This window comes from Trypanosoma cruzi, genomic scaffold (genome assembly GCF_000209065.1).
Source record: "Trypanosoma cruzi strain CL Brener 1047053516979 genomic scaffold, whole genome shotgun sequence".
In the NCBI taxonomy this organism is placed as follows: Eukaryota; Euglenozoa; class Kinetoplastea; order Trypanosomatida; family Trypanosomatidae; genus Trypanosoma; species Trypanosoma cruzi.
In genome coordinates, this window is record NW_001849346.1 from 6,022 (window position 1) to 31,643 (window position 25,622).

At 54.5% G+C, this 25,622-nt stretch overlaps 6 protein-coding genes and 3 pseudogenes across 6 annotated transcripts, besides 13 other annotated features; 3 read left to right on the forward strand and 6 right to left on the reverse strand.

The window, feature by feature from the left end:
* Window positions 1–5,854: a sequence feature (areas not merged during assembly with more than two copies in the genome that could not be assigned to a particular haplotype).
* Tc00.1047053510933.10 (trans-sialidase, putative) lies at window positions 942–3,590 on the reverse strand (the record flags this gene model as incomplete). The annotated part of the gene is made up of 1 exon (XM_810055.1): window positions 942–3,590. One exon carries the CDS (start codon window positions 3,588–3,590, stop codon window positions 942–944), a length of 2,649 nt encoding a protein of 882 aa, XP_815148.1.
* On the reverse strand, window positions 4,868–5,704 carry Tc00.1047053510933.20 (mucin-associated surface protein (MASP), putative; the record flags this gene model as incomplete). The annotated part of the gene is made up of 1 exon (XM_810056.1): window positions 4,868–5,704. One exon carries the CDS (start codon window positions 5,702–5,704, stop codon window positions 4,868–4,870), a length of 837 nt encoding a protein of 278 aa, XP_815149.1.
* Window positions 5,855–6,626: a sequence feature (heterozygous, non-Esmeraldo-like haplotype).
* Tc00.1047053510933.30 (mucin TcMUCII, putative) lies at window positions 6,162–6,677 on the reverse strand (the record flags this gene model as incomplete). Its single annotated transcript, XM_810057.1, has 1 exon — window positions 6,162–6,677. The coding sequence occupies one exon, from the start codon at window positions 6,675–6,677 to the stop codon at window positions 6,162–6,164; it is 516 nt and encodes a 171-aa protein (XP_815150.1).
* Window positions 6,274–6,404: a microsatellite.
* Window positions 6,627–16,695: a sequence feature (areas not merged during assembly with more than two copies in the genome that could not be assigned to a particular haplotype).
* Window positions 7,186–11,185: a mobile genetic element.
* Window positions 12,538–15,222, reverse strand: Tc00.1047053510933.80 (trans-sialidase, putative; the record flags this gene model as incomplete). The annotated part of the gene is made up of 1 exon (XM_810058.1): window positions 12,538–15,222. The coding sequence occupies one exon, from the start codon at window positions 15,220–15,222 to the stop codon at window positions 12,538–12,540; it is 2,685 nt and encodes an 894-aa protein (XP_815151.1).
* Tc00.1047053510933.90 (mucin-associated surface protein (MASP), putative) lies at window positions 16,457–17,944 on the reverse strand (the record flags this gene model as incomplete). Its single annotated transcript, XM_810059.1, has 1 exon — window positions 16,457–17,944. One exon carries the CDS (start codon window positions 17,942–17,944, stop codon window positions 16,457–16,459), a length of 1,488 nt encoding a protein of 495 aa, XP_815152.1.
* Window positions 16,696–17,202: a sequence feature (areas merged during assembly that could not be assigned to a particular haplotype. This can correspond to areas where the two haplotypes were merged or to regions with more than two copies in the genome that were merged during assembly.).
* Window positions 17,203–20,475: a sequence feature (areas not merged during assembly with more than two copies in the genome that could not be assigned to a particular haplotype).
* Tc00.1047053510933.99 lies at window positions 18,480–19,103 on the reverse strand (annotated as a pseudogene).
* Window positions 18,592–18,686: a microsatellite.
* Tc00.1047053510933.105 lies at window positions 19,327–19,806 on the forward strand (annotated as a pseudogene).
* Tc00.1047053510933.110 lies at window positions 20,019–21,224 on the forward strand (annotated as a pseudogene).
* Window positions 20,476–20,808: a sequence feature (heterozygous, non-Esmeraldo-like haplotype).
* Window positions 20,809–21,735: a sequence feature (areas merged during assembly that could not be assigned to a particular haplotype. This can correspond to areas where the two haplotypes were merged or to regions with more than two copies in the genome that were merged during assembly.).
* Window positions 21,736–21,800: a sequence feature (heterozygous, non-Esmeraldo-like haplotype).
* Window positions 21,801–25,622: part of a sequence feature (areas not merged during assembly with more than two copies in the genome that could not be assigned to a particular haplotype) that runs on past the window's edge.
* On the forward strand, window positions 22,567–24,747 carry Tc00.1047053510933.120 (surface protease GP63, putative; the record flags this gene model as incomplete). Its single annotated transcript, XM_810060.1, has 1 exon — window positions 22,567–24,747. The coding sequence occupies one exon, from the start codon at window positions 22,567–22,569 to the stop codon at window positions 24,745–24,747; it is 2,181 nt and encodes a 726-aa protein (XP_815153.1).
* Window positions 24,909–24,957: a sequence feature (AT_rich).

Sequence of the window (25,622 nt, forward strand, 5' to 3'; positions counted from 1 at the left end):
CAACGCACGCACCCGGCAGTGCAAAAACATAGGGGGGAGAAGAATGACCCCAAGAGCAGGCAACACCTTCACGCATGGCGGGCATCGTGCAGCCGCGCAAACCGGCCACAAACTCAATGCAAAAGGCGTCCCACACACATCCATCCAATGGCACCGCAATTCCCACCGCACAGGCACACACGCAGCGGCCTCGCCATGTCGGCACGGAATGCAAGCCAACGTCCCGCCGTCGCCAAGAGCATTCCTGCAGAGCACTGTGCAAATAATTTTGTGTGTGATGGAGGAGCAGAAAAGAAGAGGAGCACAGGAAGACACATCAGCACAGCAAGAGGCACAGCTGGACGGCAGCGATACATGCGGCACGGCCCAAACTCAACAATCACACACAGTGGCGGCACACACCCATCGAATAAAAGAAAAAAACAAAAAAATCTTTTAAAACACGGCGGCAGGGTGTGGCTGTGTGCGTGGCGCTGCGGGTGTCTGCCCGCCCTGGCCGCAAGGAAACAAAACAAGAGGGAAAGAAATGTGTGCTCCGCCCCACAGGCCCTCGTCGCACGCCCACACGTCACGGCTCCCTCAGCGCGCCGTTCGTCGCGGCCCCTCCTCATGCGTGCAGCAGGCGAGGCGCACAGGGCCGTCGTCGTGAGCTTGTCGGTGGGTGTGCGAGTGGAGCAGTTGGGCGGGAAACACACGGCACCCCTCGCAGGAAGAGTGCAGCAACAAACAATAAAAAGAGGAAATAGTAGAAAAGAAAAAAAACGTCCATAGTGATTGCCCCAAAAGCAAAAAAGCAAAAAAAGGAATGGGGATATAAAAACGCACAGCAAAGCAAACAGGGAAGAAGTAAAAAGTAAAAGTTATTAAAGAAAATAAATTAATTACCGTGTGTGTCGGTGCTGGGGAGGCCGAAATTGTCCCACGCGGCAGCCATTCACTCCTCACGCAGCCGCAAACCCCCACAGTCCCAACAGAAGAAGCAGCGATGGCAGCAGTCCGCTCCCACGCACAGTGCCGGCATCGGTGTTATTCCCCTGCGACACATTTCCAAGGCTGTTGTTGAGTGCCGTGGCAGTTACTTCCCCGGCCTGTGCATGGATTCCCTCCTGCTGCACATCCGTTCCTCCCGCCGTCTCCCCATCCGCACCAGAGCTCACGCTCACCCCAGGAGTTTGGAGTGATCCATCTCCCTGAACCGTTTCTCCACCCACTGTCACCACCGTTGGGTCGGCGTCAGGCGAGGGAGTGCCATCCGCATTTTTGTTTCCACTGGGAGAAGTTCCAGATGTTAGCTGCTTTACGGGCTCCTGTCCTGAAGAAGCTGCGGCGGTAGACGTCGCTGGTGTGGATGCGTCGCCAGCTCCGGCAGCAATACTCCCCTTCAGCTGTCCCTGCTCCGACGGCGGTTGCCCGGCAGAAGAGGACAGCGACAGGGTTCCCTGCACATTGTCAGGCACCACAGGTGGACTAGAAGCTTTATTCGGGTTTAGGGCGCCAATCTCCGCAGTACTCAACGGGCTGTTGTACAGCAGGACGTTCGTCACAGTCACAGACACGTCTTGGATCCCTGAGACGCCGCCCGCACTGTTTCCATCCCCTCCAATGTAGAAGTGGGAGATCCCTTTCGATGCTGCTTCTCCCAATGCACATTCTTCATTCCCACCCACACGCTGACCATCGACGTACGCGGAGCCCTGACCGCCGCTCTTCAACAAAACTACCACGTGTCGAGTTCTCTCTGTCTCCGATGTGCTTTTGAGCTCCTCGTTCGTTCCGTCACCGCACTTTAATATCCACTTCTTTTCTTTCTCGTACGACAACCCAAAAAATTTCCCTTGTTCACCCTTCATCTTCACACCCATCAAAGGAATAGTGTTATCACCCTCCGGCACCTTTTCGACGGACACCGTCGCCACAAGAGTGAAGTTGTAGTTCGCAAAGTGGTACATCTGATTCTCCCCCTGCGCGCCAACGGGCCACTCCGCCCACGCTCCCCGGAACTTCACACCGTTATCCGTCATCTCCGCCCCACCATCATTCCCCTTTACTGTGGCGTTCACGCCGAGGTACTCGTCCCTCCATGTCTTATCAGAGAAGTTGGCGGATAAAAAACCAACCAGCCCATCCGCCGGCATGGCAGTCCTGCAGGCATTTTCAGGTAAGATACTCTCCACATCACTTTTTGAAGGGCACAGCTTGGAGACAAGGTCGTCCACTTTCTTCCACGTCGTCAGCACATCCTTCACACGCTGCAGCTGCGCAGTCAGGAGCACAGACACCATACCGAGTGATGCTTCGTCCCCATCCTTCTTCTTCTCGTACAGTGCAATCAACTCCTCCTTCCTATCTTCACCTTCAGCACTTTTGTACAACAGGGAGCTGGCGGCAGCGTCCTCATCATCACCGGATACCGGCCCAATATCAACAATGTGCGTATTGTCCGTCAGCCAAAGATGGAGTACGCCCTTTCTGTTGCCTTTTTCATTAGAATAAACCGGCGTAGTGACGAGTATCACGTCCCTGTCCTCAATCTTCGCTGTGATGAACCCGCCTCTAACGAGCTTCACGTTTTCATCGTGTTTGTTGCCCCACACACGCGAGAGTGTCCCGAGTGCCTCCGTCCACTCCACCTTGTCACCGGACTCGTACACCCTGCGGCGGCCATCATCACACGCAGTCATCATGATGAGTTTGTCCTTCCACTCCACGACGGAGGGATCACTGCAGTCATCAGCGGACATCTCAGACAGCGTCCAATTCGGAATGTCCCTCGGGTCTATGACCAGCAGAAAGATTTTTGTTTTTTTGTCATTCTTCGTAGCTTCCACTGGGAACAAAAGCGTTTCGTCAGTTAACTTAACACCTGAACCACCGCCGCCAATCAGCTCTGTCAAGGAGTCGTTAGTTCCACCTAAAGGTTTCCACTGGAGACGTTTAGTATCTTTCCAGTCAATCTTTTTGCTTTCCCCAGCATCACTGACTTCCCCTTTCACCAGCAAAAGGCCCCAGCCATCTGCACCACCATCCTGACCAACAGCGGCAGCATTCCAGCTGTACTTCCCAACAAGCATGTAAATCTCACGTTCCTTCACAACTGCTGTTGGTCGGCTCACATCCACTTTCTTCCTACTGCTTGAGGAAGCGACTTCCTCCAGAAATTGTGTCTTATCTTTGGTTTCCTTCAGAACTTCCTCCAGCTTTTTAGCAGCTTCTTTCGTGATAATTTGGGATGCAATGCCGGTAAAGGTGTTGTCTTCACCCTCACCATTCTTGCACTGCGCCCCGGCAACGGTAAATACGTCATTCCCCACTTTTAGAAGGCCGGGAACGCCCAACGATTCCACAGTCACACCATCAGTGATGCCTTTCCATTCAAAATTTGGTTCGGATAACTCCTCCGCGTTAACGGCTGCAGTGCCACAGCACATCACGACGAGGAGGAGCAGCACCGCGGAAGTAAACACACGCCGGGACATGTTGGGCCTCTGCGGCTCACTCTCTCTTCCTTCCCTCCTCCTTCCGCTGGATCCGGTCACGCGGCGACGGTTGTGCGTGCAGGGTGCCTTCACTGCAGCAACACGTGAGAGCATATAAATATGTGTGTGTGGGCGGTGTGTGTGCTGTTGGTCCTTTCAGTGCCTTCGAATATCACAGTGGCGATTAGCGATTGTTTTCCTTCATTTGTTATTGAGAGACAGAAACAGAGAGAAAACATGAATAGAAAAGGAACGAAACAGTGAGAAGCGCCACCCATCCACAGTAACTGGCACCATCATCCCCGCCGCACTCACTCCCAACAACAACTCACACACACAGACACACGGAACAAGAGGGAGAACAGCGCACCAGGAACACACAGCGACTGTGACCATCACAACTGGCAGGAGTCACGGCGGTTGTGTCGTTATTCGTCACGCGTCAGCTCACAAATCAAGCAACGCCCACACACAAATCAACTAGCGGGATGCAAAGCGGCACAACCGTCCTTCGCAGCACCAATGCGCTGCAGCAATCCTTTTTCTGCTGTCTCCTTCGCACCCGCGCGTCACCGCACACAGCCGGGGAACAACCGTCAACGTATTCACGGAAGCAAAGACACATCCGCACGTGGAGCAGCTGGGTGGAATAATCCATCCGCACATGTCCCAGGCACCCAAAACGCCACAGCATGCGCCGACTGCACGCCGCCAACATCACATCGCAGCACGTCAAGGAGACAAATTACGAACCCTTGTCCTTCTCGCAAGGACCGCCGCAGCCAAGATCGTGCGCATGCGTGCGTTCTCAGCTTTCACGCCTCTCCACAGAGTGACCAACATGGCTTGTCTGTGTGTATCTGAGTGCTTGTCAGCGCCTATACTTGCGGAGCAGCTGTGCGCCACAAGAGAGTCCGAAGAAAGCAACGGCAGAGAGAGGCAGATAGCACACACGCGAATTACTCATATCACTACACACACACGCAGCCGCGGAATGGGTGCACTCAACCACAACACAAGTAAAACAAAAAAACAAAACAAGAAGCCGAAGCGTGGGACGACCAGCGCACACACACTCTCATTACTCCCGTAAAACAAAACACACACACAGAGGGAGAGAGAGAGAGGTCGCCCACTCAATGCAATAAAAACAAAACAGAAACAGTTACGGTGCTCCGCCCACGCAGCCAGGCAGGACGGCAGCGGTGCGTGTCGTGCAAAAGAGAGCACCAACGGGCCTGCATGGGTGTGCATGCATATATACAATGGGCACATTATGTGTGTGCCTCGTGGGGTGAGGTGAGGGCGAGAGTCCATGCAAGGGGACACACACACAGAGAGAGAAGGACGAGTGTGTGTGCGGGCGGTGCATGGCTCTCTCACACTCACTCTCACGCGGCCACCACCGCAGCCGCAGCAGCACACGCAACAACAGGAAGAAGAAGAAGCAAAAGAGGGGAGGTGGTGTGGGAGACCGCGGTGCTGCTGTCACTGCTGTCAATCTTTGTCGTCGAATCATTCGTGTTGGCGGTCCCTATTGATTGTGGTGTTGCATCACTCATTTTGACGGTGTTGCTCTCACTTTGGTCGGGCGGTGTCGTGGAACTTGTTTGATTGGTAATGGCCGGTGCGGCCGTGGAAGTTTCCCGAGGTTGTTCCAAGGAAAGAGTGACATTTTCACGTTCTTGCACCTCTTCAAACGGTGCGCCACCAATAATTTCAGCACTCCTCGAAGTATCTTCTGTGCTCTCCTCACTATTGTTGCTGACGACATCTTTGTTACTTGAAGCAGGTGGCGGATCATTACGCTGTTGATCTCCAATTGATGTATGCTTCTTGTCCTCTTGACTGAGTGAAGCCCCCGGTTCCTTTAGTATACCTTCGTCTGGTCCACCTTGCCGCTCTTCTTGCAATTGTGTTGAAGGTGGCAGTGGATCCTTATGTTCGGGGCTGGAGTGTGTCTGCTCTTTTGGTGATTCAGGCTGTAAAGCAGCTTGCAATGGCAGAGCCCCCAAAGGGTTCAGTTGTTTTTGCTCCGCAGAAAGGACTCCTGCATCACTAGGCGCCGTGTGGCCGGTGGCATTTTCGGAAACTCCAACACTTGTAGAATTAAGAGGTGGACCGACAAGAGGTGCCTCCTCCTCTTCATCACATCTACCGCCGGCAATGCACCACAGCACGCTGAGGGCACACACCAGCAGCACACGGCCAGTCAACATCATCGCCATCACTCCTGTCACTTGCGTGTAGCCTTCAGCACAAACTAACTCCCCGTCAACAGAGAGGAGAGCAAAAAGATAGACGCAGCCGCCACACCACGCACAGCCACCGCACAGTAACAATTGGAAGCTGCAGTGCACACACCACGAGACAGATGGAATCAGTACGATTGCAGAACTCGCACACTGCTCTGCAAACCAGAAGTTTAAAAAGCAATATGAAACAAGAATTCAAAAAAAGAAAAAAAACCAACCAGGGCTCCAGTGCGCATGCATACGAGTGTGTCCGCGATGCGTTCAAAGTTGCGGATACAGGGAGCCACAACGCGGAGCACACAGCAGGGCAGCGGAAGCAAGTGAAGCAAAACAAGATCATTATTTCATCTTATTTTATACAGTGAACCACAACACACACGCACAAATCCCCGCGGCTGAGTGCTGGCACGCACAGCCCACACACACCTCTTCAGCCCACAGTGGTGTACGCCAGCGCGGATACGGCGAGCAGCAGCGGGGCACACACCCACACAGAGCTGCTGAGGCTGCCGTCGATTTCGCGAAGAAGTGACGGTGCGAGGGTGGTCGTCGTAGTTGGCGCCTCTGTGGTCGTAGTACTTGGTGCCACTGGCGCAGTGGTGGTCATAGTTGGTGCCTGTGTTGTAGTGGTCGTTGTTGTCGTGGTTGGTGCCTTTGTGGTAGTCGTCGTCGTATCTGGTTTCTTTACCTCAACAGAGCTCCCTTGTGTCTTTCGCAGGGTAGGGTCCTCACTTCCTGATCCTTCGTCAACGCTTGTTTCACCTTCCGGCTTCGCAACGATCTCCGTCTCTGAATCCTGTTCCTCGTCAGACCGATCTTGCACATGTGACTGAGGGGACGACAAATCCGTATTTTTATTCAGTCCACCAGTCGCTCTCACACACACGGACGGGCAGCAGCACAGGGCGAGCACCAACAGGGCGCACAGCAGACGGCACGTCATCATCGTGAGTGTGGTTGTTCAGTGGTGTGGAGCTGATCTGCACAGTGAGGGACATGGAGAGCAACAGGGGAGACGAGAGGTGCGGCAGACACACACAGAGGGCACACCACACGAGGAGAGGGCAGCAGCCAGGCATGCACCGTGCGCCGCACACCACGCACGACACACACTCCAATCCATGGCAGCAGGCACACACACACAGCCCTGCCGCAACACCAACACACACAGATGGAGGAGGGAGAAGCAAACAGGAGCGGCACACAAGGCTCTACCGCATGCGCATGCGGCGAGAGCGGTCCGTCGTGTCGGCACCCCTCACGGAGGGTGCGCACACACACAAGAAGGTGCAGCGCACACAGCAACACAAAAGCATAGTAACAATAAAAAAGAAGATCCCCGCACACCACGCGAATTGTTGGTCCACGGGAAGTGCAGCCAATATTCATCACAAGCAGCTTGTTATCCTGTTTTGGTTGTATGCTGCTACAATAACGAGTGAGTAGCGCAAGGGCCGTCCGTACAAAAGTGGCAAGTATTCCGTCGTGCGGGCTGGGGCAGTCACAAACAGTCGCAGTCCCAGATTCCCAACGACGAGGGCATTCCCGCAGTGGATGAGGCGGAGTCTCCCGTGGTCCGTCGTGGGATCAGCAGCCCGTGGCGTCTGTGATGAGGCGGTGGCGGAAGCGCCTGGTCCATCTCGAGTACCCGCGTTTGTCCTTCCTGCGTGTCTTGCCTGCTGGCATGCTTGGCAACTTCGGTGGCGACCTGCGCGCGAGGCACCTGTTAAGAAGACGGCGGCGCCATTGTGGCATCCGCATGGGAGGCCCTCGCAAACTATTATAACGCCAGGCTGAGCACGTCCGGCATGTGCCCTCATACTGTGGACGGACAAGCGCACTCTGCCGCAGGTTGGGCAGGGGGACGTCAATCCGCCGCTCGCTGGTCGGCAAGGAGTTGCGGTGCTCACGTCGGGAAGAGGTTCCGGCGGAGGCAGAGGCGGGCCGGTCACCGCAGTGAGGGAGGGACGGCGCCACCGACACAGAGGGTTCCTTGTGATCCGCAGGGCGCGTGCAGGCCTGTCGAAGAGTGGGAATGTGTTGCATCGCGCCCGTGCGCAGTGCCGCCACTCGGGGCACGATGTCCGGGTCAACACCAGGAACAGAGTCCTCGTCACACCGACAGGCGCCTGTCACGCGGTGTGCGCCTTCCTTTTCCTCCTGGGCATCCTTCCATTATAACCTCTTGACGGCGGTAAGGAAGTCCACGTGCCAGGCATTGACGCAGTCCTGCGAGAGGAATCGTGCAATCGTGGCTTGTTTGTCAGCGGCCTCACTGCGTGGAATACCGCAGTGTGATGGGAAAATATAAAATCCACAGGGTGACCTCGCTTCACCAAGGAAAGCAGCATAATCCAAATTTACTCAGTGACGTCGTCGTGCAGCGCCAGCGGTCCAAGGCGGGGTGCCTCCATTGCCGAGAGGGAGTCCGTTTCCTCCAGCATTCGTGTGGGCGATTGGGATGTTCCCAGACAAGGAGGTACGAGATGTCTAAAAACATTTTCGATCGCAAGGCAGTCTGCCCTATATGAGCATGCGAGGCTGCCAGTTGCTGCACGATGTACCTCCACGGGGATATCACTTGTCGTGGTGGAGTCATACAATAGCGCGGCGGATCCAGACGCGAGTGCAGCGAGAGACGAAGGACCGTCCGTCCACAATTCAAAATCACAATCCCCCAAAGAGGAGTGAGTAGAATAAAAAGCCGTGCGCCCGACATCGTCAGAGGCGTCTTCGGCAAACAGTGGCTGATAAAATCTCACCCCGCTGCAGATCACAGTGTCCCAGGGGAAAAATTCGATGTTGGGCAAGAGGAGCACGATTGTGGTTGTGGGGTGTCCCAATAATGTCACAGACGCGTAGCAATCCATTAATAGCAGCATCTCTCGGAAGCGGGATTGATGTCGCCGCTTTCCCATGCATGGACGGCGGCATAGGTTCCGAGTAGATAAGGGAACGCAAATCCTCGTGATCATGGAGGCGTACATGGCGTCCGTATTGTGTGAATGCACGACGCCAAAATATCTTACGGAGCGGAAGAATATTGGCCTCCAAATAGACGGATGTGTCTTCCGTAGAGGCGCTCAGGCCAAGAATGTTTTGCTACCGTCGCGGTACCGTACTTCCATATTGTGGAGGTGTGTGGGGGCGAGTCACGGGACAATTGCCTCGCCATTATGAAATAGCACACTATGAACGTATCCAATCAAAAAGGATCGCATGGTGTGATGGGACGCGTCCGCCTCTGCGACCAGACGCAGCTGATGGCGGCGTGGCATGGTCCTCTTTGAACCGGTGGAAGCGTGCGTGACAGAATTAAGAAGTTGATCGAACGTGGTGCCCAGCAAGCGCACTGAGTGTGACTGAATGCTTATTGTCCCGCTAACAAGATGGAGATCGACCATGTCCTCGTCAGACCGTGTGTGTGTGAAGAGATGTAGAATAGAGCAGCTTCGCTCTTAGCGACGTTGATTTTTAGGCTGTGCTCGGCAGCCCATGTGGCCACAAGAGACAAGAGCGGTCGCATTGCCGCAGCACGGGCATGGATGTCCGCACATGAGGCAACAAGCGTGTGTTCGTCAGCGTACATGAATGCGGAGGCAGAATAGATGCTGCCCAGGCGGCGCAGCAGACCATCCACACAGAAGAGGAAGAGTTGGGGTCCCGGGACGCCGCCTTGCGGTGCTCCAGCTGAGGCGAGTTGTTTCCGGGAGTGCTGTTCACGAGTGCATACCCCAACATAGCGGCCCCGCAGGTAGTTGTGCAGCCAGCGTTTGGTTCGAGGCCAAGGCACGGAAGTCTGTCAAGCATGCAGAATAACTTCCCATGGTCAGTGGTGTCGAACGCAGTCGGAAAATCAATCAAAACTACGAGCGATGGCGACGAGGGCGTCGTGTGGGGGCGTCGTCTCCAGGGCGCTCATGCTCCACAATGCCAAACTCATTCAGTCCCCGAGTAATTTGTCGACAACAAGTGCCACCACGTCCGACGTAGAACGCGGAGTTGCAAATCCGAAATTGACGTGGGTGGTGCGGCAATAACGCTGACAGACGGCGGTGAGTCATTCCTTCGGTTAACTTTAGTAAAACAGAGAGCAGCGTGATGGGTCTGTAGCTCTCTGGGCGGCATGGATCCTTCCCGGGCTTGGGGAATGGAATAGTGTCTCCCATTTTCCAGGAGCCAGGCAGGCTGCCGTTTGCGAAGGGGTTGTGGATCATCGTTCTAAGTGTGCCATGCGCGACGGGCCCGAGACGGTGCAGGAATTCATTCAACGTGTCGTCGGGGCCAGGGGCCATGCCAGGCAAACAGTCGCGGATGGCCGAGTCAGGCGCACACGGCGTGAAGGGCCAATTCATATTTCAGTCACCAGGAGGCACGCAAGCACAAACTGTGCAGGCAGCTGTGGGGATCGCAGCACGTGAGACTCGGACAGTGTGGCGGACGAGCGGGTTGCCCGCTGCAGAGACAGAGCACAGACGCGGTCCCAACAGCACCGCAGCACAGCCGATCCCAGAGAGCAGGAACGTGGTGCCGCCATGCCTCGGGGTATCACAGGCCTGGGCTCGAGAGGGCACCAAGCTGCTTTGCACGGACCTCCAGCAGCATGGAGAAGCCACCGCGGAGGGCATGATTGCGGTCCTCCCGTTTGCGGTGCACTTCAGCTCGGGGCAGGCTGCCGCTGCAACACACTCGGCCTGCTCCATTCCGTCCATCCAGATTCCTGTGGGAATGTTACGACTGCCGCTCGTACGGTGCCTCGGTGCATCTCCAACCATGTGGTCACAGTGGCCAGAGGCGTTGCACACGCCGTGGCGGAATCATTCCAGTCAGCTGCACGCAGCGCAAGGGCAGCATGTTTCCGTCGTGGCGGAAGGCCTGCCTGTCGCGGGATGCCGTCCTCCGTCCTCGCAGTGTGGGATGGCAGATGTTGATCCGACTCCATGTAAACAAGTGGACGTCCAGTGAGAGACACGCAGTACGCGTTGCGCAGTCACGTCGGAAAAAAAGACGCTGCGGCCGCCAATCCGCGCTGCCTGTGCCGGGTCGTAGGACAGCCGAGACTCCATGCCGCTTGGGGTGGCGGCGAGGTCCTCTCCTGCCGTCGTTTATCGTGAGCAACCGTCACGCAGCTCATGGTGTGAATTCAGATAGCAATAACCGCTGCAGGACCAAGGCGAATGGTGCTCGCAAAGTGAGCAGCGTGAGCAATTGCCATTGCCGTGGTAAGGTTGCAGAGGTTCACCATGTACATGCTGGGGCAGGGCGGTGGGCACACGCGGAAGGCGGTGGTCTCCACGCAGTTTGTGCCAGCAGCGACAGGCGCTCGCACGACAAAGTGGGGCGCACCAAGAAGACAACGCCACCGGCAGGCCCACTGCAGGCCTGGTGGAAGTCACCGCAGCCAACGAGCCTCGTCGCTGGGGCACTCTGCTGCCTGCGCTCCAGCAGAACAACCATGCCGGGCTGTTGCTGCGCCAGTCGGACAGAAAGGGCAATCCTGAAGGGCCTGAAGTTCTGAGCTGCCACACAATTACGAGGCCATCCTCATCGGGGCTGCGGCTCCTGCGGACACCACCGCAGCGGGTGATGCCGACGTAGTGACCGCACTGAAACAACTGTGCGGTTCTGTCAGTAGAGCTGCAGGCAAACCGGCTCGCCGCTCCACAACCGACAGTGCGTGGGACCTTCTCGAGGGGTGACGCCGTCGTGGTCCCCATCACGCTCGCACCACTGCCCTGCTGCAATCACTTACAGAGAGAGACAAGGAAGTGTGTGGATGTGTGCCGAGAGCACAGCGACTGTCATCGCCACCAGGAGGAGGCCATCGTGGCAGCGTCCGTCACGCGTCAGCACACACCGAGCAACGCACGCACCCGGCAGTGCAAAAACATAGGGGGGAGAAGAATGACCCCAAGAGCAGGCAACACCTTCACGCATGGCGGGCATCGTGCAGCCGCGTCAGCTGGCCTCCAGCACAATGCAAAAGGCGTCCCACACACATCCATCCAATGGCACCGCAATTCCCACCGCACAGGCACACACGCAGCGGCCTCGCCATGTCGGCACGGAATGCAAGCCAACGTCCCGCCGTCGCCAAGAGCATTCCTGCAGAGAACTGTGCAAATAATTTTGTGCGTGCTGGAGGAGCAGAAAAGAAGAGGAGCACAGGAAGACACATCAGCACAGCAAGAGGCACAGCTGGACGGCAGCGATACATGCGGCACGGCCCAAACTCAACAATCACACACAGTGGCGGCACACACCCATCGAATAAAAGAAAAAAACAAAAAAATCTTTTAAAACACGGCGGCAGGGTGTGGCTGTGTGCGTGGCGCTGCGGGTGTCTGCCCGCCCTGGCCGCAAAGAAACAAAACAAGAGGGAAGAAATGTGTGCTCCGCCCCACAGGCCCTCGTCGCACGCCCACACGTCACGGCTCCCTCAGCGCGCCGTTCGTCGCGGCCCCTCCTCATGCGTGCAGCAGGCGAGGCGCAAAGGGCCGTCGTCGTGAGCGTGTCGGTGGGTGTGCGAGTGGAGCAGTTGGGCGGGAAACACACGGCACCCCTCACAGGAAGAGTGCAGCAAGAAACAATAAAAAGAGGGAAGAGTAGAAAAGAAAAAAAACGTCCATAGTGATTGCCCCAAAAGCAAAAAAAAAAAGCAAAAAATGAAAATAATTAAAGTATTTAAAAAAAGTAAACAACGCACAAAAAATATCTTTCCTTTACGGAGAGTAATCCATTGGCAGGAGTGTGTGCGTCGGTGGTGGGGAAAGGCTAAATTGTTCCACACTGAGGCCATTCACTCCTCACGCAGCCGCAAACCCCCACAGTCCCAACAGAAGAAGCAGCGATGGCAGCAGTCCGCTTCCACGCACAGTGCCGGCATCGGTGTTATTCCCCTGCGACACATTTCCAAGGCTGTTGTTGAGTGCCGTGGCAGTTACTTCCCCGGCCTGTGCATGGATTCCCTCCTGCTGCACATCCGTTCCTCCCGCCGTCTCCCCATCCGCACCAGAGCTCACGCTCACCCCAGGAGTTTGGAGTGATCCATCTCCCTGAACCGTTTCTCCACCCACTGTCACCACCGTTGGGTCGGCGTCAGGCGAGGGAGTCGTAGCAATGGAAGTTGCACTGGATAAAACGCCAGCACCAATATTCGCCGTCAACGGTTCGTGTTCCGACGGCCGTTGCCCGGCAGAATTGGACAAGGAAACGGTTCCCTCCACACCTGTTGCACTTACCGCTGGTGAACGAGGACGTGTCGTCAATTTCTTCGGTTCTTCCGGCTTCGTAATAGTAATTTTATTTTTGGCAAGCTCCGCAATCTCTTCGGATGCCAACGGACGGTTGTAAAGCAGGACGTTCGTCACGGTCACAGACACGCCTTCTCGGCTTTCTTTGTCCTCTGCGCTGACTCCGTCGCCTCCAATGTAGAAGTGGGAGATCTCCCTCAAATCCGTGCTTCCCAATGTACATGGCGCATCCCCACCCACACGCTGACCGTCGACGTACGCAGAGCTCTGGTTGCCGTTCCGTAGCAAAATTACCACATGGTGTGTTGTCTCCGGTTCCCCAATGCTGCTGAGCTCCCCAGAATTAGTTGTTGCGTCACCGCACAGCAGCTGCCACTTCTTTTCTTTCTCGTACGACAACCCAAAAAATTTCCCTTGTTCACCCTTCATCTTCACACCCATCAAAGGAATAGTGTTATCACCCTCCGGCACCTTGTCGATGGACACCGTCGCCACAAGAGTGAAGTTGTAGTTCGCAAAGTGGTACAGCTGATTCTCCCCCTGCGCGTCAACAGGCCACTCCGCCCCTGCGCCACGTCCTTTAAATGTTACTCCGTTATCCGCCTTCTGCGCCCCATCTTTCTCCGCTACCGTGGCGTTCACGCCGAGGTACTCGTCCCTCCATGTGTTATCAGAGAAGTTGCCCGACAAAAAGCCAACCAGCCCAGCCGTGATCTTACCAGTGCAGACACTCTCAGGTGAGGGATCCTCCTGAGAAAGTGAATTGAGGCACAGCTGAGAGACACGTTTGTCCACTTTATTCCAGGTCGCCAGCACATCCTTCACCCGCTGCAGCTGATCAGTCAGACGCACAGAGACCATGCCGAGTGATTTCTCCTCATCGCCCTTCTTATTCTCGTACAGCGCAATCAACTTCTCCTCCTCCTTCCCATTCGTTTCACTTTTACCACTTCTGTAGAGCAGGGAACTGGCGGCAGCGTCGTCTTCCCCGGATACCGGCCCGATATCAACGATGTGCGTATTGTCCGTCAGCCAAAGATGGAGTTCACCCTTTTCCTTTTCCTTTTCTTTTTCATTGGCATACACCGGCAGAGTAACGAGCATCACGTCCCTGTCCTCAATCTTCGCTGTGATGAACCCGCCTCTAACGAGCTTCACGTTTTCATCGTGTTTGTTGCCCCACACACGCGAGAGTGTCCCGAGTGCCTCCGTCCACGAATCCCCCTTGTCACCGGACTCGTACACCCTGCGGCGGCCATAATCACACGCAGTCATCATGATGAGTTTGTCCTTCCACTCCACGACGGAGGGATCACTGCAGCCATCGGCAGACATCCAATTCGACAGCTTCCAGTTCTGAGTATCCTTCGAGTATAGGATCAGCGAAACGGTCTTTTCATCCTTCTTCGTGGCTTCCACTGGGAACAAAAAAGTACCGTCCTCCATCTTAACACCCGATCCACCGCCGCCAATCAGCCGTGTCAAGGATTCGTGTTGGGTGTTATAAGTGCTCTGAAGAGCGTCAATTCCATTCCAATAAATTCTTTTGTTACTGCTCTCACCACTGACATTCCCCTTAGCCAGCAATAATCCCCCGTCATTTGCTCCGCTCTTCTTACCAGCAGCTGTCCGGCTACATCTTCCAACAAGCATGTAAATATCACTTTCCTTCACAACTGTTGTTGGTCGGCTCACACGTACTTTTGTCCGGCTTTGGGAAGCCTCCCGATCTCCTGCTTGGGAGGCGCAAACCTTATTTTTGGCAGAACATTCCTCCAGCACTTGTGTCTTCAGTTTATTTTTATCCAACTCCTTGCTTGTTTGTCCATCAGACAACTTTAGAAGCTCCGAGGCAATCCCAGTAAAATCTCCTTCATTACCATTCTTTTCTTTCCACTGCGCCTCGGCAACGGCAAACACTTCGCCATTCATCTCAACAAGACTGGGAACACGGAGCAAACCCGCTTTTTCTCCCTCCTTCACGTCTCTCCAAACAAAAAGTTCCTTCTTTGAAGATCCCGGAGCTGACGGCACGTCGTTACTGGATGCAGCTCCACTAGTGCTGCAGCACATCATCACGACGAGGAGGAGCAGCACCGCAGAGTAGAAGAGATGCCGCGACATGTTGGGCCTCGGCGGCTCACTCTCTCTTCCTTCACTCCTCCTCCCGCTGGATCCGGTCACGCGGCGACGGTTGTGTGTGAGGGGTGCCATCACTGCAGCAACACGTGAGAGCATATAAATATGCGTGTGTGGGCGGTGTGTGTGCTGTTGGTCCTTTCAGTGTCTTCGAATTTCACAGTAGCAATTATAGCCTATTTTACTTCCCTTCCTTCTTTGTGTGTGAGAAAGAGAAAAAGACGCCAAAAAAAGAGGATGAAAGAAGAAGCACCGCCACCCATCCACAGTGAGTGGCACCATCATCCCCACCGCAGTCACTCCCAACAACAACAACTCACGCACACAGACACACGGAACAGGAGATGGAAGAACAGCGCACCGGGAACACACAGCGACTGCCACCAGCAGTAAAAGCCATAGCGGGTATCTTGTGCTTCCACCACGCGTCAGCGCACACCGAGCAACGCCCACACGCGCTGCCGTCAGTCGTTTTACTGTTGTCTCTCCCCGCAACATCCATCGCACATCGCCCCGCACAGACGGAGAATCCTTCGTTGCTGTATCAACTGCGGAAGGAACACGTCGGCACGTGCAGCTGCTGGGCAAGAAACCATGCGCACTTATCCCAGGCGCCCTCAATGACACATCACGCTAGTCAACTAATGCACGTCGCCAATGCCAAAACGCAGCAATTCCAGGGGATGCACGGCGAGCTCACGCCCTCCCTCCCCGAAAAAGCCGCCGCAACAAAAATCTTGTGTGTGCGTTCTTCCTTCATGCCGCTCCACAGCGTGTGCAACACGGCGTGTGTGTGTGTGTTTGGCAGCGCCTATACTTGCAGAGCAACTGTGTGGCAAAAGAGAGTCCAAAGAAAGCAACGGCAGAGAGAGGCAGATAGCACACACGCAAATTACTCATATCATCGCACACACACACACACACACGCAGCCGCGGAATGGGTGCACTCAACCACAACACAAGTAAAACAAAAAAACAAAACAAGAAGCCGAAGCGTGGGACGACCAGCGCACACACACTCTCATTACTCCCGTAAAGCAAAACACACACACAGAGGGAGAGAGAGAGAGGTCGCCCACTCAATGCAATAAAAACAAAACAGAAACAGTTACGGTGCTCCGCCCATGCAGCCAGGCAGGACGGCAGCGGTGCGTGTCGTGCAAAAGAGAGCACCAACGGGCCTGCATGGGTGTGCATGCATATATACAATGGGCACATTATTGTGTGCTTCGTGGGGTGAGGTGAGGGCGAGAGTCCATGCAAGGGGATACACACACAGAGAGAGAAGGAAGAGTGTGTGTGCGGGCGGTGCATGGCTCTCTCACACTCACTCTCACGCGGCCACCACCGCAGCCGCAGCCGCACACGCAACAACAGGAAGAAGAAGCAAAAGAGGGGAGGTGGAGTGGGAGACCGCGGTGCTGCCGTCACTGTCGTCAACCTTAGATGTACCATTCTTTTGAATGGTGTCTGTTTCTGGTGGTGTCTCACTGAATGTGGGAGCAACGTTGGCATTATCATCTTCGGGGTTGTTGTGTGCTTTTTTCTTGTTAGGTCGTTGATCATCGTCAGTATTTCCATCCACCGTACTCTGAGCATCTTCACTGCCACTTGTAGAGATGGATGGTGCTGTTGTTACTCCTTGGCTGTTGGCGGATGCATTCGTCATCGAATCCGATGGGACCGTAACGTGACCGTGTTTTACTGCCACTTCATTCTTTGAAGAGAATTTTGTTCCTCTAGACTCGTTTTGCGACTGTGACGTTCCGTGTTTTTGTCCTGTTGAAGTCTCTGATTTTGTTGCTTCTGGCGGAAGTCCTTCTCCTTCGTCTCGATTTACTTGTACTTGCGATCCTTCTGGTAGCCGTACTGCTGGTCCTGCTGGTGTGCTGCTGGCGTTATGCGGCAGGTTGAAAAGGCGTTTCCCCTCAACGGCACTCTCTTCTGCCTCTTTTTTGCTTGTCTCCTCATCAGTAACATGGCGTTCCGCTTCTCCATGTGCAATAAAAGTCTGTGGCTCATCTTTGGGTTTTGATTCCTTCCGTGCGTCCACGTTGAGTGGTGCAATCCGTAAAGAGGCTGTTGGTTCTGGCCACCCACTTCTTTCTGAAGGTTCCAGGTTCTGTGCGGATGACGCACTGCCCGCAGCAGGGGTTGAGGGCGGAAGAGCAACACCAGAAACAGGAAATTTCAAAGACTCAACTCCAGGAGTGCCTCCTCCTCCAATTCCCTTTCCACCTGGGACAGAACCTGTGCCACCACCGGAGCCTGAACTGTCAACAGCAGGTGGCTTGCCATCACCAGAAGAGGAAGAAGAATTCAAAGTGGGGCCTTCACCTCCGTTAGAACCTTCACCTAATTTAGAACCTCCACCAGAAATGACACCGTTTCGGCTGCCACCAGATGCTGGTGGTGGTGGTGGTTCGTTACTTGTTGGCTGTCCTTCGGCCGGCGATGGTAATACTTCTCCATCCTTCACCGTACCTTCGAGTGATCCTTCATTTTCCTTTTCTTCTTCTTCTTCAGAATGATCCCGATCTTCTTCTACCTTGAATTGTCTTGTTGGTTGTATGGCCGAATCATCATTCTTGCGGGCATTCTTTCCTTGCTGTTCATGCAACCGTGGCACCACTGCTTCGGGACCACTTACGTCCCTCTTTCCTGCTTCCCTCGCCTGAGAATCAACCTGTAGAGCCTTCGATGATTCGTCTTTTATTCCGACCTCTCCAATAACATCACCGACCGCCACCACTGCAGCACCGCACCACAGCACGCTGAGGGCACACACCAGCAGCACACGGTTAGTCATCATCATCGCCATCACTCCTGTCACTTGCGTGTAGCCTTCAGCACAAACTAACTCCCCGTCAACGCAGAGTGAAAGCAAAGAGGAGAGAGACACGGCACAGTAAAAAACACCGCCGGCAGCACGCGTTTAATGAGAAATATTGAACCAATGAAAGTGCAAAAGACGCACAACACCCTGTCAAAATTTAACGACGAGAAAAAAACACAAAAAAAGCAAAACAAAAAATGCGAACACGCAGCAATAAAGTAAAATAGTAAACAAAAAAACAAGAAACAGAAACCTGCACACAAATGGCTCCAGTGCGCATGCAACTACCCTCAACGGCGCGTCCACGCAAACAGTTGCATGCATGTCGTGCATATGAGTGTGACTGGGACGCGTTCAACGTGGCAGATGTGGGACCAACGCGGAGCACACAGCAGGGCAGCGGAAGCAAACAAAGCAAAAACGATCATCATAATTACTCTTACTTTATACATCGGACCACAGTGGACGTACACACGTCCCCGTGGCTGAGTGCTGGCACGCACAGCCCGCACACACCTCTTCAGCCCACAGCGGTGTACGCCAGAGCGCATACGGCGAGCAGCAGCGGGGCACACACCCACGCAGAGCTGCTGAGGCTGCCGTCGATTTCGCGAAGACGTGACGGTGCGCGGGTGGTCGTCGTGGTTGGCGCCTCTGTAGATGTAGTGGTCGTAGTGGTCGTTGTCGTAGTTGTAGTTGTGGTTCTCGTGGTGGTTTTGTTCGTCGTATTTGGTGTCTGTACCCTATCCTTTTTATTAGTTATGGACTCTTCCGTATTATGCTCCGTATTTTTTTCTACCGTATTATCGGGAATATCCGTCGAACGTGGCAGATCGTTGTTCCCACTTCCTGGAGATGAATGGCCAGGCGCTCCTATTTTATCTTGTGTAGTGGACAACACACCTGATCCCCCTCCCGCAACGGCCGTAACAGGTTGAGCTGAGACACCGGCAATGTCCTGGTTCGAGACTTTAGGGAGATTTGAAACTGAGGAAATTTTCCCCGGAGCCGGCCCCTTTAGCGGTGTTGGGGGTACATCAGGGGCATCTTTTTCCGAAACAACCGCTGTCGTGAAGGCACACGGACGGGCAGCAGCACAGGGCGAGCACCAACAGGGCGCACAGCAGACGGCACGTCACCATCGTGAGTGTGGTCGTTCAGTGGTGTGGAGCTGATCCGCACAGTGAGGGACATGGAGAGCAACAGGGGAGACGAGAGGTGCGGCAGACACACACAGAGGGCACACCACACGAGGAGAGGGCAGCAGCCAGGCATGCACCGTGCGCCGCACACCACGCACGACACACACTCCAATCCACGGCAACAGGCACACACACACAGCCCTGCCGCAACAACAACAACGCACAGATGGAAGAGGGAGAAGCCGAACCTACTGGACGAGCTGCCGCCGTGCCCCATTGCACTGGACGCGTTGGAGTCTGACTGCCGCCAAACGAGGCACACACACGGTTGCTGCGCCGTACTTCTTGCAGCACCGGGCCGTGGATCGAGAGGATGCGAGGGTCTGCTCCAAGCAGAAGGACGACAACAAGATGCAGTGCATGACGGCCAACCTGATCCGTGTGTGGTTGCAGCGCATGGAGCACGTGCGCCAGTACGAGTTGGACCCTGCGCTCATGATTGGAGAGGAGAGGCGGCACGACATTGTGGCACTGTGTGTGTTGCGTGGCCGGGGCATGCCGGCGATTGTGAGGGACGTGGAGGACACGGAGCTGCTGGACTGAGGGAGGAGCTGGCGGACGTTGCAGCGCAGCGGGAGCGCATCACGGACTGCCTGTGAGGGTCTGAGGAGAGGGAATAGCAGCAATGGTGACTGTGGGGTGTAAGGAACGGTGCGCGTCGAGGAGCGCTCCTTTTTGTTTTTTTTGATTGTTGTTGAACTGCGCCCACCTAATTGTTGTGTTGCGGTGGTGCGTGACTCTCGTTGCTGGATGGGACGGTGCGTGTTGTAGAGGCCGTGTCTCTCTCCTCTTTGCTTTCACTCTGCGTTGACGTGTTGTTAGTTTGTGCTGAAGGCTACAAGCAAGTGACAGGAGTGATGGCGATGATGATGACTGACCGTGTGCTGCTGGTGTGTGCCCTCTGCGTGTTTTGGTGCGGTGCCGGCGGTAGATGTGCCGAAGAGAAGGCAGATGAAGTTCTTGTCGCTGAACCCGGTGCTTCTTTGAGTGGTGGTGGTGACAGTCCACCGAAACAATCAAAAAATTCATCTCCAGTACCAGGCCCCTTAGTTTTATCACCAAAACAACAAAAAGATGACAAATCTGAACACCTACATGCAAAAGAATCCTTGGAATCTGAAGAAGAAGTCCCGTTGAAAACCCAAGAGGGAGAAAACAAGACGCAGGTGCCACAAGATGGTGTACAGAACGGAAATCAATCAATACCACATGAACAATCACCACATCAGGCTCTACCACCACCGCCACATCAACCACCATCTGTTGGAAGTGATGCTGTTTCTCCTGGTGGTTCTTCTGTTGGTTCTTCTTCCTCTGGAGTTATTTCTTCGCCTCACGGTGGTGGTGACAAGGGGACCACAGACATTATTCTATCCAATGCTCCGAGTTCATCTCCAAAAGGAGTATTGCCAGCAGAAGAAGCAGAGACTGAGCACCACTCGTTGCCTAATGAAAATGCAGCAGAACGCGGCAACGTTGGCAGGGCCGCTGCGCAGGGGAACGAGGATCCATTCCCTCTGGAAGAGCGAAGGACGCAAGACAGGAAATCAGAGGCTCACCAAACAGAAGAGTCATCGAAGGATCTGAATAAACAAGCACAAGGGAATGGAAAGATCCAAAATGGATCACCAAACGCAGGTACGCCACAGCTCCAGACTCCACATGGAAGAAAAACACCAGAAAGGGGAATAACAGCCATAACACCGATATATCTACGAATTTGCTCGATGCCCAAGAACCAAAATACGTGAAAGAAAGCAATAACGAAAATCCGGCATCCACCCCAGTTAAAACGCAGGGGACATCCACTGGCATTCAAGAAGAAGCACCGGCTTCATATCCAAATGGAAGTCCTTCACTTCAACAGGAAAACTTTACTGGAATGAAGACAACTGAAAATGTTCAACCTCCAGAAGTTGCAGCAACAAATAAAGTCCAAACTGGCGATAAGTCAAAGGACGTCAACAGTGACGGCAGCACCGGGGTCTCCCACTCCTCCTCCCCTCTTTTGCTTCTTCTTCTTGCGTGTGCGGCTGCGGCTGCGGTGGTGGCCGCGTGAGAGTGAGTGTGAGAGAGCCGTGCACCGCCCGCACACACACTCGTCTTTCTCTCTGTGTGTGTGTCCCCTTGCATGGACTCTCGCCCTCACCTCACCCCACGAGGCACACACAATAATGTGCCCATTGTATATATGCATGCACACCCATGCAGGCCCGTTGGTGCTCTCTTTTGCACGACACGCACCGCTGCCGTCCTGCCTGGCTGCATGGACGGAGCACCGTAACTGTTTCTGTTTTGTTTCATTGCATTGAGTGGGCGACCTCTCTCTCTCTCCCTCTGTGTGTGTGTTTTGCTTTACGGGAGTAATGAGAGTGTGTGTGCGCTGGTCGTCCCACGCTTCGGCTTTTTGTTTTGTTTTCCTTTTTGATTTTGTGGTTGAGGCGCCCATTCCGCGGCTGCGTGTATGTGTGTGTGTGTGTGATGATATGAGTAATTAGCGTGTGTGCTATCTGCCTCTCTCTGCCGTTGCTTTCTTCAGACTCTCTTGTGCCGCACAGTTGCTCCGCAAGTATAGGCGCTGACAAACACTCAAATACACACACAGACAAGCCATGTTGCACACGCTGTGGAGCGGTGTGTACGCTGAAAAAGCACGCATGCACGCTGCGGATGGCGATGGAGGGCACTGTGGAGCCCGGTGTGTTGGTGCTTGTAGCTGTCTTTGGCAACGCTCATATCCGCCGTGTGGGAATGGCCGGCGTGGTCGTGGGTAGTTGGAGGGAGTAACGGCGAACACGGTGACTTCCACGCAGTGAGTTCACAGTGACTCCTTGGCCAGTGGCATTGCGGGAAGGAACCGTCATGATAATTGCAACGCCGTCACGCTTGTTTTTGAGCACCGCAAGAAAGAGTAAAAATATATTTGTTTGCACGACTCTTTCCATCTCCGCCTCAGGGCTGCCCATTATAATGAGGTTACCGTGCGGTGGCGTTACCCCTATGAGCTCTCGGAATAGAAAGAGCGGACGCTGTGCGATGCTCCCGCACCTGTGACGGGCGCTGCGCAATTGGTGGCTGTTAAGTGGCCGGTCACACAATTGTTGCCACGCCGCGAGGAGAGCAGACGAAACACTCCGCGTGGAGGGAACGTTGCGGCCGATAAGGAATGTGTGCGACGGCGATGGACGCTCAGTCAACGACGGATAGACGGTTTGTCCCTTTAATGGGTTTGATGCGCACGCGGTGTGCATGGCTGTCTCTGTGGTGTCCTGTTACTCCGCTGCATGTGCCGCATTTTGACGCATTACTGGCAATAAACCACTTCCTTTTTCTTCTCCCTCTTTGTTCTTTCTATCTCTCCCCCACAGCCAGGCTGCACTGCTGCTACTCACACGAAGAAAAGAAATGCATATTTCTCAGGCCATGCGCCAGCCACGCCATGCCACGCCGCCACTCCCATTGCTGGTTTTGCTGCTGATGTGCTGCGCCACTGCGTGTATTGCCGCTACACCCGCCACACAATACCGCCGTGGATTGGACGAGATGATGAGGAGCGGCCCGCTTTCGACTGCGGTGGTGCGCGAGGTGCCGCGCAAGGGACAGGGAACCATGCAGGCGTACACCGTCGCCACACAGGATGACAACAGCGGCTGGGAGCCGATCCGCATCGAGGTGTTCACGGATGGACTGAAGAGCACGAGGAGGAAAGAGACGTACTGCCAAAGGGTTGGGGTTGAGTGCGACAACCTCTTGGGGGAGCAGATAACTTGTAAAGAAGAGCATGTATTGTCGGAAGCAAAGAAACAATTGTACACTGAGAAGATTCTTCCCGGTGCTGTCAAACTGCACTCTGAGCGACTACTTGTGAAACCCACTGGAAGGAACATAACCGTGCCGAATACTTTGAATGAACCGTGCAACCACTTTACGCTTCCTGTTGAGCACAGGAGATACGGCGTGGCTGCTGACTTTATCATCTACGCTTTTGCTGGGCCATCAGGCACGAAGAGCAGGGTTGTGTGGGCGGCAACGTGTAACAAATGGGAAGATCTTCGCCCCTCCATTGGCGCCATGAACTTTGATCCAAAGTACATGACTGACACGGCGTGGAGCGTTCGCGTTGCCGCACACGAAATTGCGCATGCACTTGGGTTTAGTAAAGAGAGTATGGATGAAAAGAGCATATTGAAGAATTCAGCTAACATTGTGCGTGATAAGGTCCGCAGGATGGTGGCAGGGGATCACGTTCAGGCGAAGGCGAAAGCGCACTTTGGCTGTGAGACTCTCGAGGGCATGGAGTTGGAGGACGAAGGCGGCACTCGGGAAAAGGCGATCCCTCACTGGAAGGGACGCCACGCGCGGGACGAGCTGATGGCTCCCACAGTTGGTGCCGGCTACTACACGGCGCTGACGATGGCGGTGTTTGCGGATATGGGATACTACAGCGTGAACTGGAGCATGGCGGAGCCGATGGGCTGGGGCAACAGCACCGGCTGCGACTTCCTGGAGAAGAACTGCAATGCAACCGAGAATCTTGCCGGCAAGTATCCCCACATGTTCTGCAATGACTCCGACAAAGAGACGCTCCGCTGCACCTCCGACCGCCGTCACGTTGGGACGTGCACCGCAACCATCGTTGAAAACGAGGGGAGTCTGGCGGAAAAGGACCTTTGCCCTGTTGTTTCTTCGTACTTTCACGAAAAATCGTCTGGGATAAAGTACAGGACGTGCTCGGACGAAAATGTGGATTATCTCCCTGGGTCGCTGACTGGCGGTGACTCGTGGTGCCTGGACGCGGAATTACTGGAGACGAAGGACGGTAAAAATAAAAACGTCAAAGGAGTGTGCGCGCAGGTGTTGTGTGGAGAGGGCACAGTGAAGGTGAAGTACCTCGGCAGCAGCGGTTTTCAGCCTTGCCCTGAGGACACTGAAATCTCAGTGACGTTGAAAGATTTTAAGAAAGATGGGAAGATCAAGTGCCCGAAGTACGTTGAGGTCTGCACCATTGCCGCCAACGGCAGCAGTCTTGTCATTCCGAGTGTGTTGGAGGATGACAAAGGAGAAGAGCAAGAGGAGCAAGTAGAAGTGTCTGTGGCTGCTCCGGCGTTGTCCCCTGCAGAAGAACCTCATGCAGAAGCGTATTCCCCAGGTCAACCTCATGCAGAAAGTAAAGCACAAGCGTCTCCTGCAGAAGAACCTCATGCAGAAGCGTATTCCCCAGGTCAACCTCATGAAGAGGAACCACGTGCAGCAGCGTCTTCTACCGAAGAACCTCATGCACAAGCGTCCACCGCAGAAGAATCTCATGCAGAAGCGTCCATTGCAGAAGAATCTCATGCAGAAGCGTCCATTGCAGGCAAAACTTCTGAAGCTCCAGTGGTTCAAACGACCTTGCAGCAGCCTCAAAAAGAAAGTAAAGCAGGGCAAAATGCAACGGTGGGGGAATCTGCCAACACAGAGCACGTGTTCGTGGGTTGGAACTCCCATGCCGTTGGAGAATCAACGGGTGATGCGTGCACTGTTTGCAGAAGCGGAATGCTGCTTCTGCTTCTTCTGTTGGGACTATGGGGGTTTGCAGCTCTGTGAGGAGTGAATGGCTGCCGCGTGGGGCAATTGCGGCATCCCCAGCACGGAATTAATTCCAAGAACTAACTTTTTTTAAAGATAATTTTCTTTTCTTTACGTGCGTTTTTTGTAATTCATCATTTTTTTTTTTGCGTGTTGAGCGTGTGTGCGAGTGTGTGTTCTTTTTTTAATTTTTTTTTTGTTTTCTATTGTTTATTATTATTATTATTTCTCATCCCCCATACCTTCTCTTTTTTGCTTTTGGGGCAATCACTATGGACGTTTTTTTTCTTTTCTACTCTTCCCTCTTTGTTTGTTGCTGCACTCTTCCAGTGAGGGGTGCCGTGTGTTTCCGCCCAACTGCTCCACTCGCACACCCACCGACACGCTCATGACGACGGCCCTGTGCGCCTCGCCTGCTGCACGCATGAGGCGGGGCCGCGACGAACGGCGCGCTGCGGGAGCCGTGACGTGTGGGCGTGCGACGAGGGCCTGTGGAGCGGAGCACACATTTCTTCCCTCTTGTTTTGTTTGTTTGCGGCGAGGGCGGGCAGACACCCGCAGCGCCACGCACACAGCCACACCCTGCCGCCGTGTTCTTTTGTTTTTGTTTTGTTTTTGTGTTCATTTCACGCGCTGGCAGTCCCGTCAGCATTTCTCTCCTGATGATTTTTTTCTTTTGCTGCGCTCACTCTCCCGATGAAGAGACGCGACCGCCGTCATTTCTGCGTGCTTCTCTCAGTCCCCACACACACGAGTGACTGTGCTCTGCGGGCCGCACTCGCACGCCGATGAGAGGGCTGAGGGGAGCAGCAGCACGCCGATGGCCCCATGAAATATAAACGATGTGCGGACACGCGGAGGGTCAGACGGCTGAAAGACATTTAAATATCTTT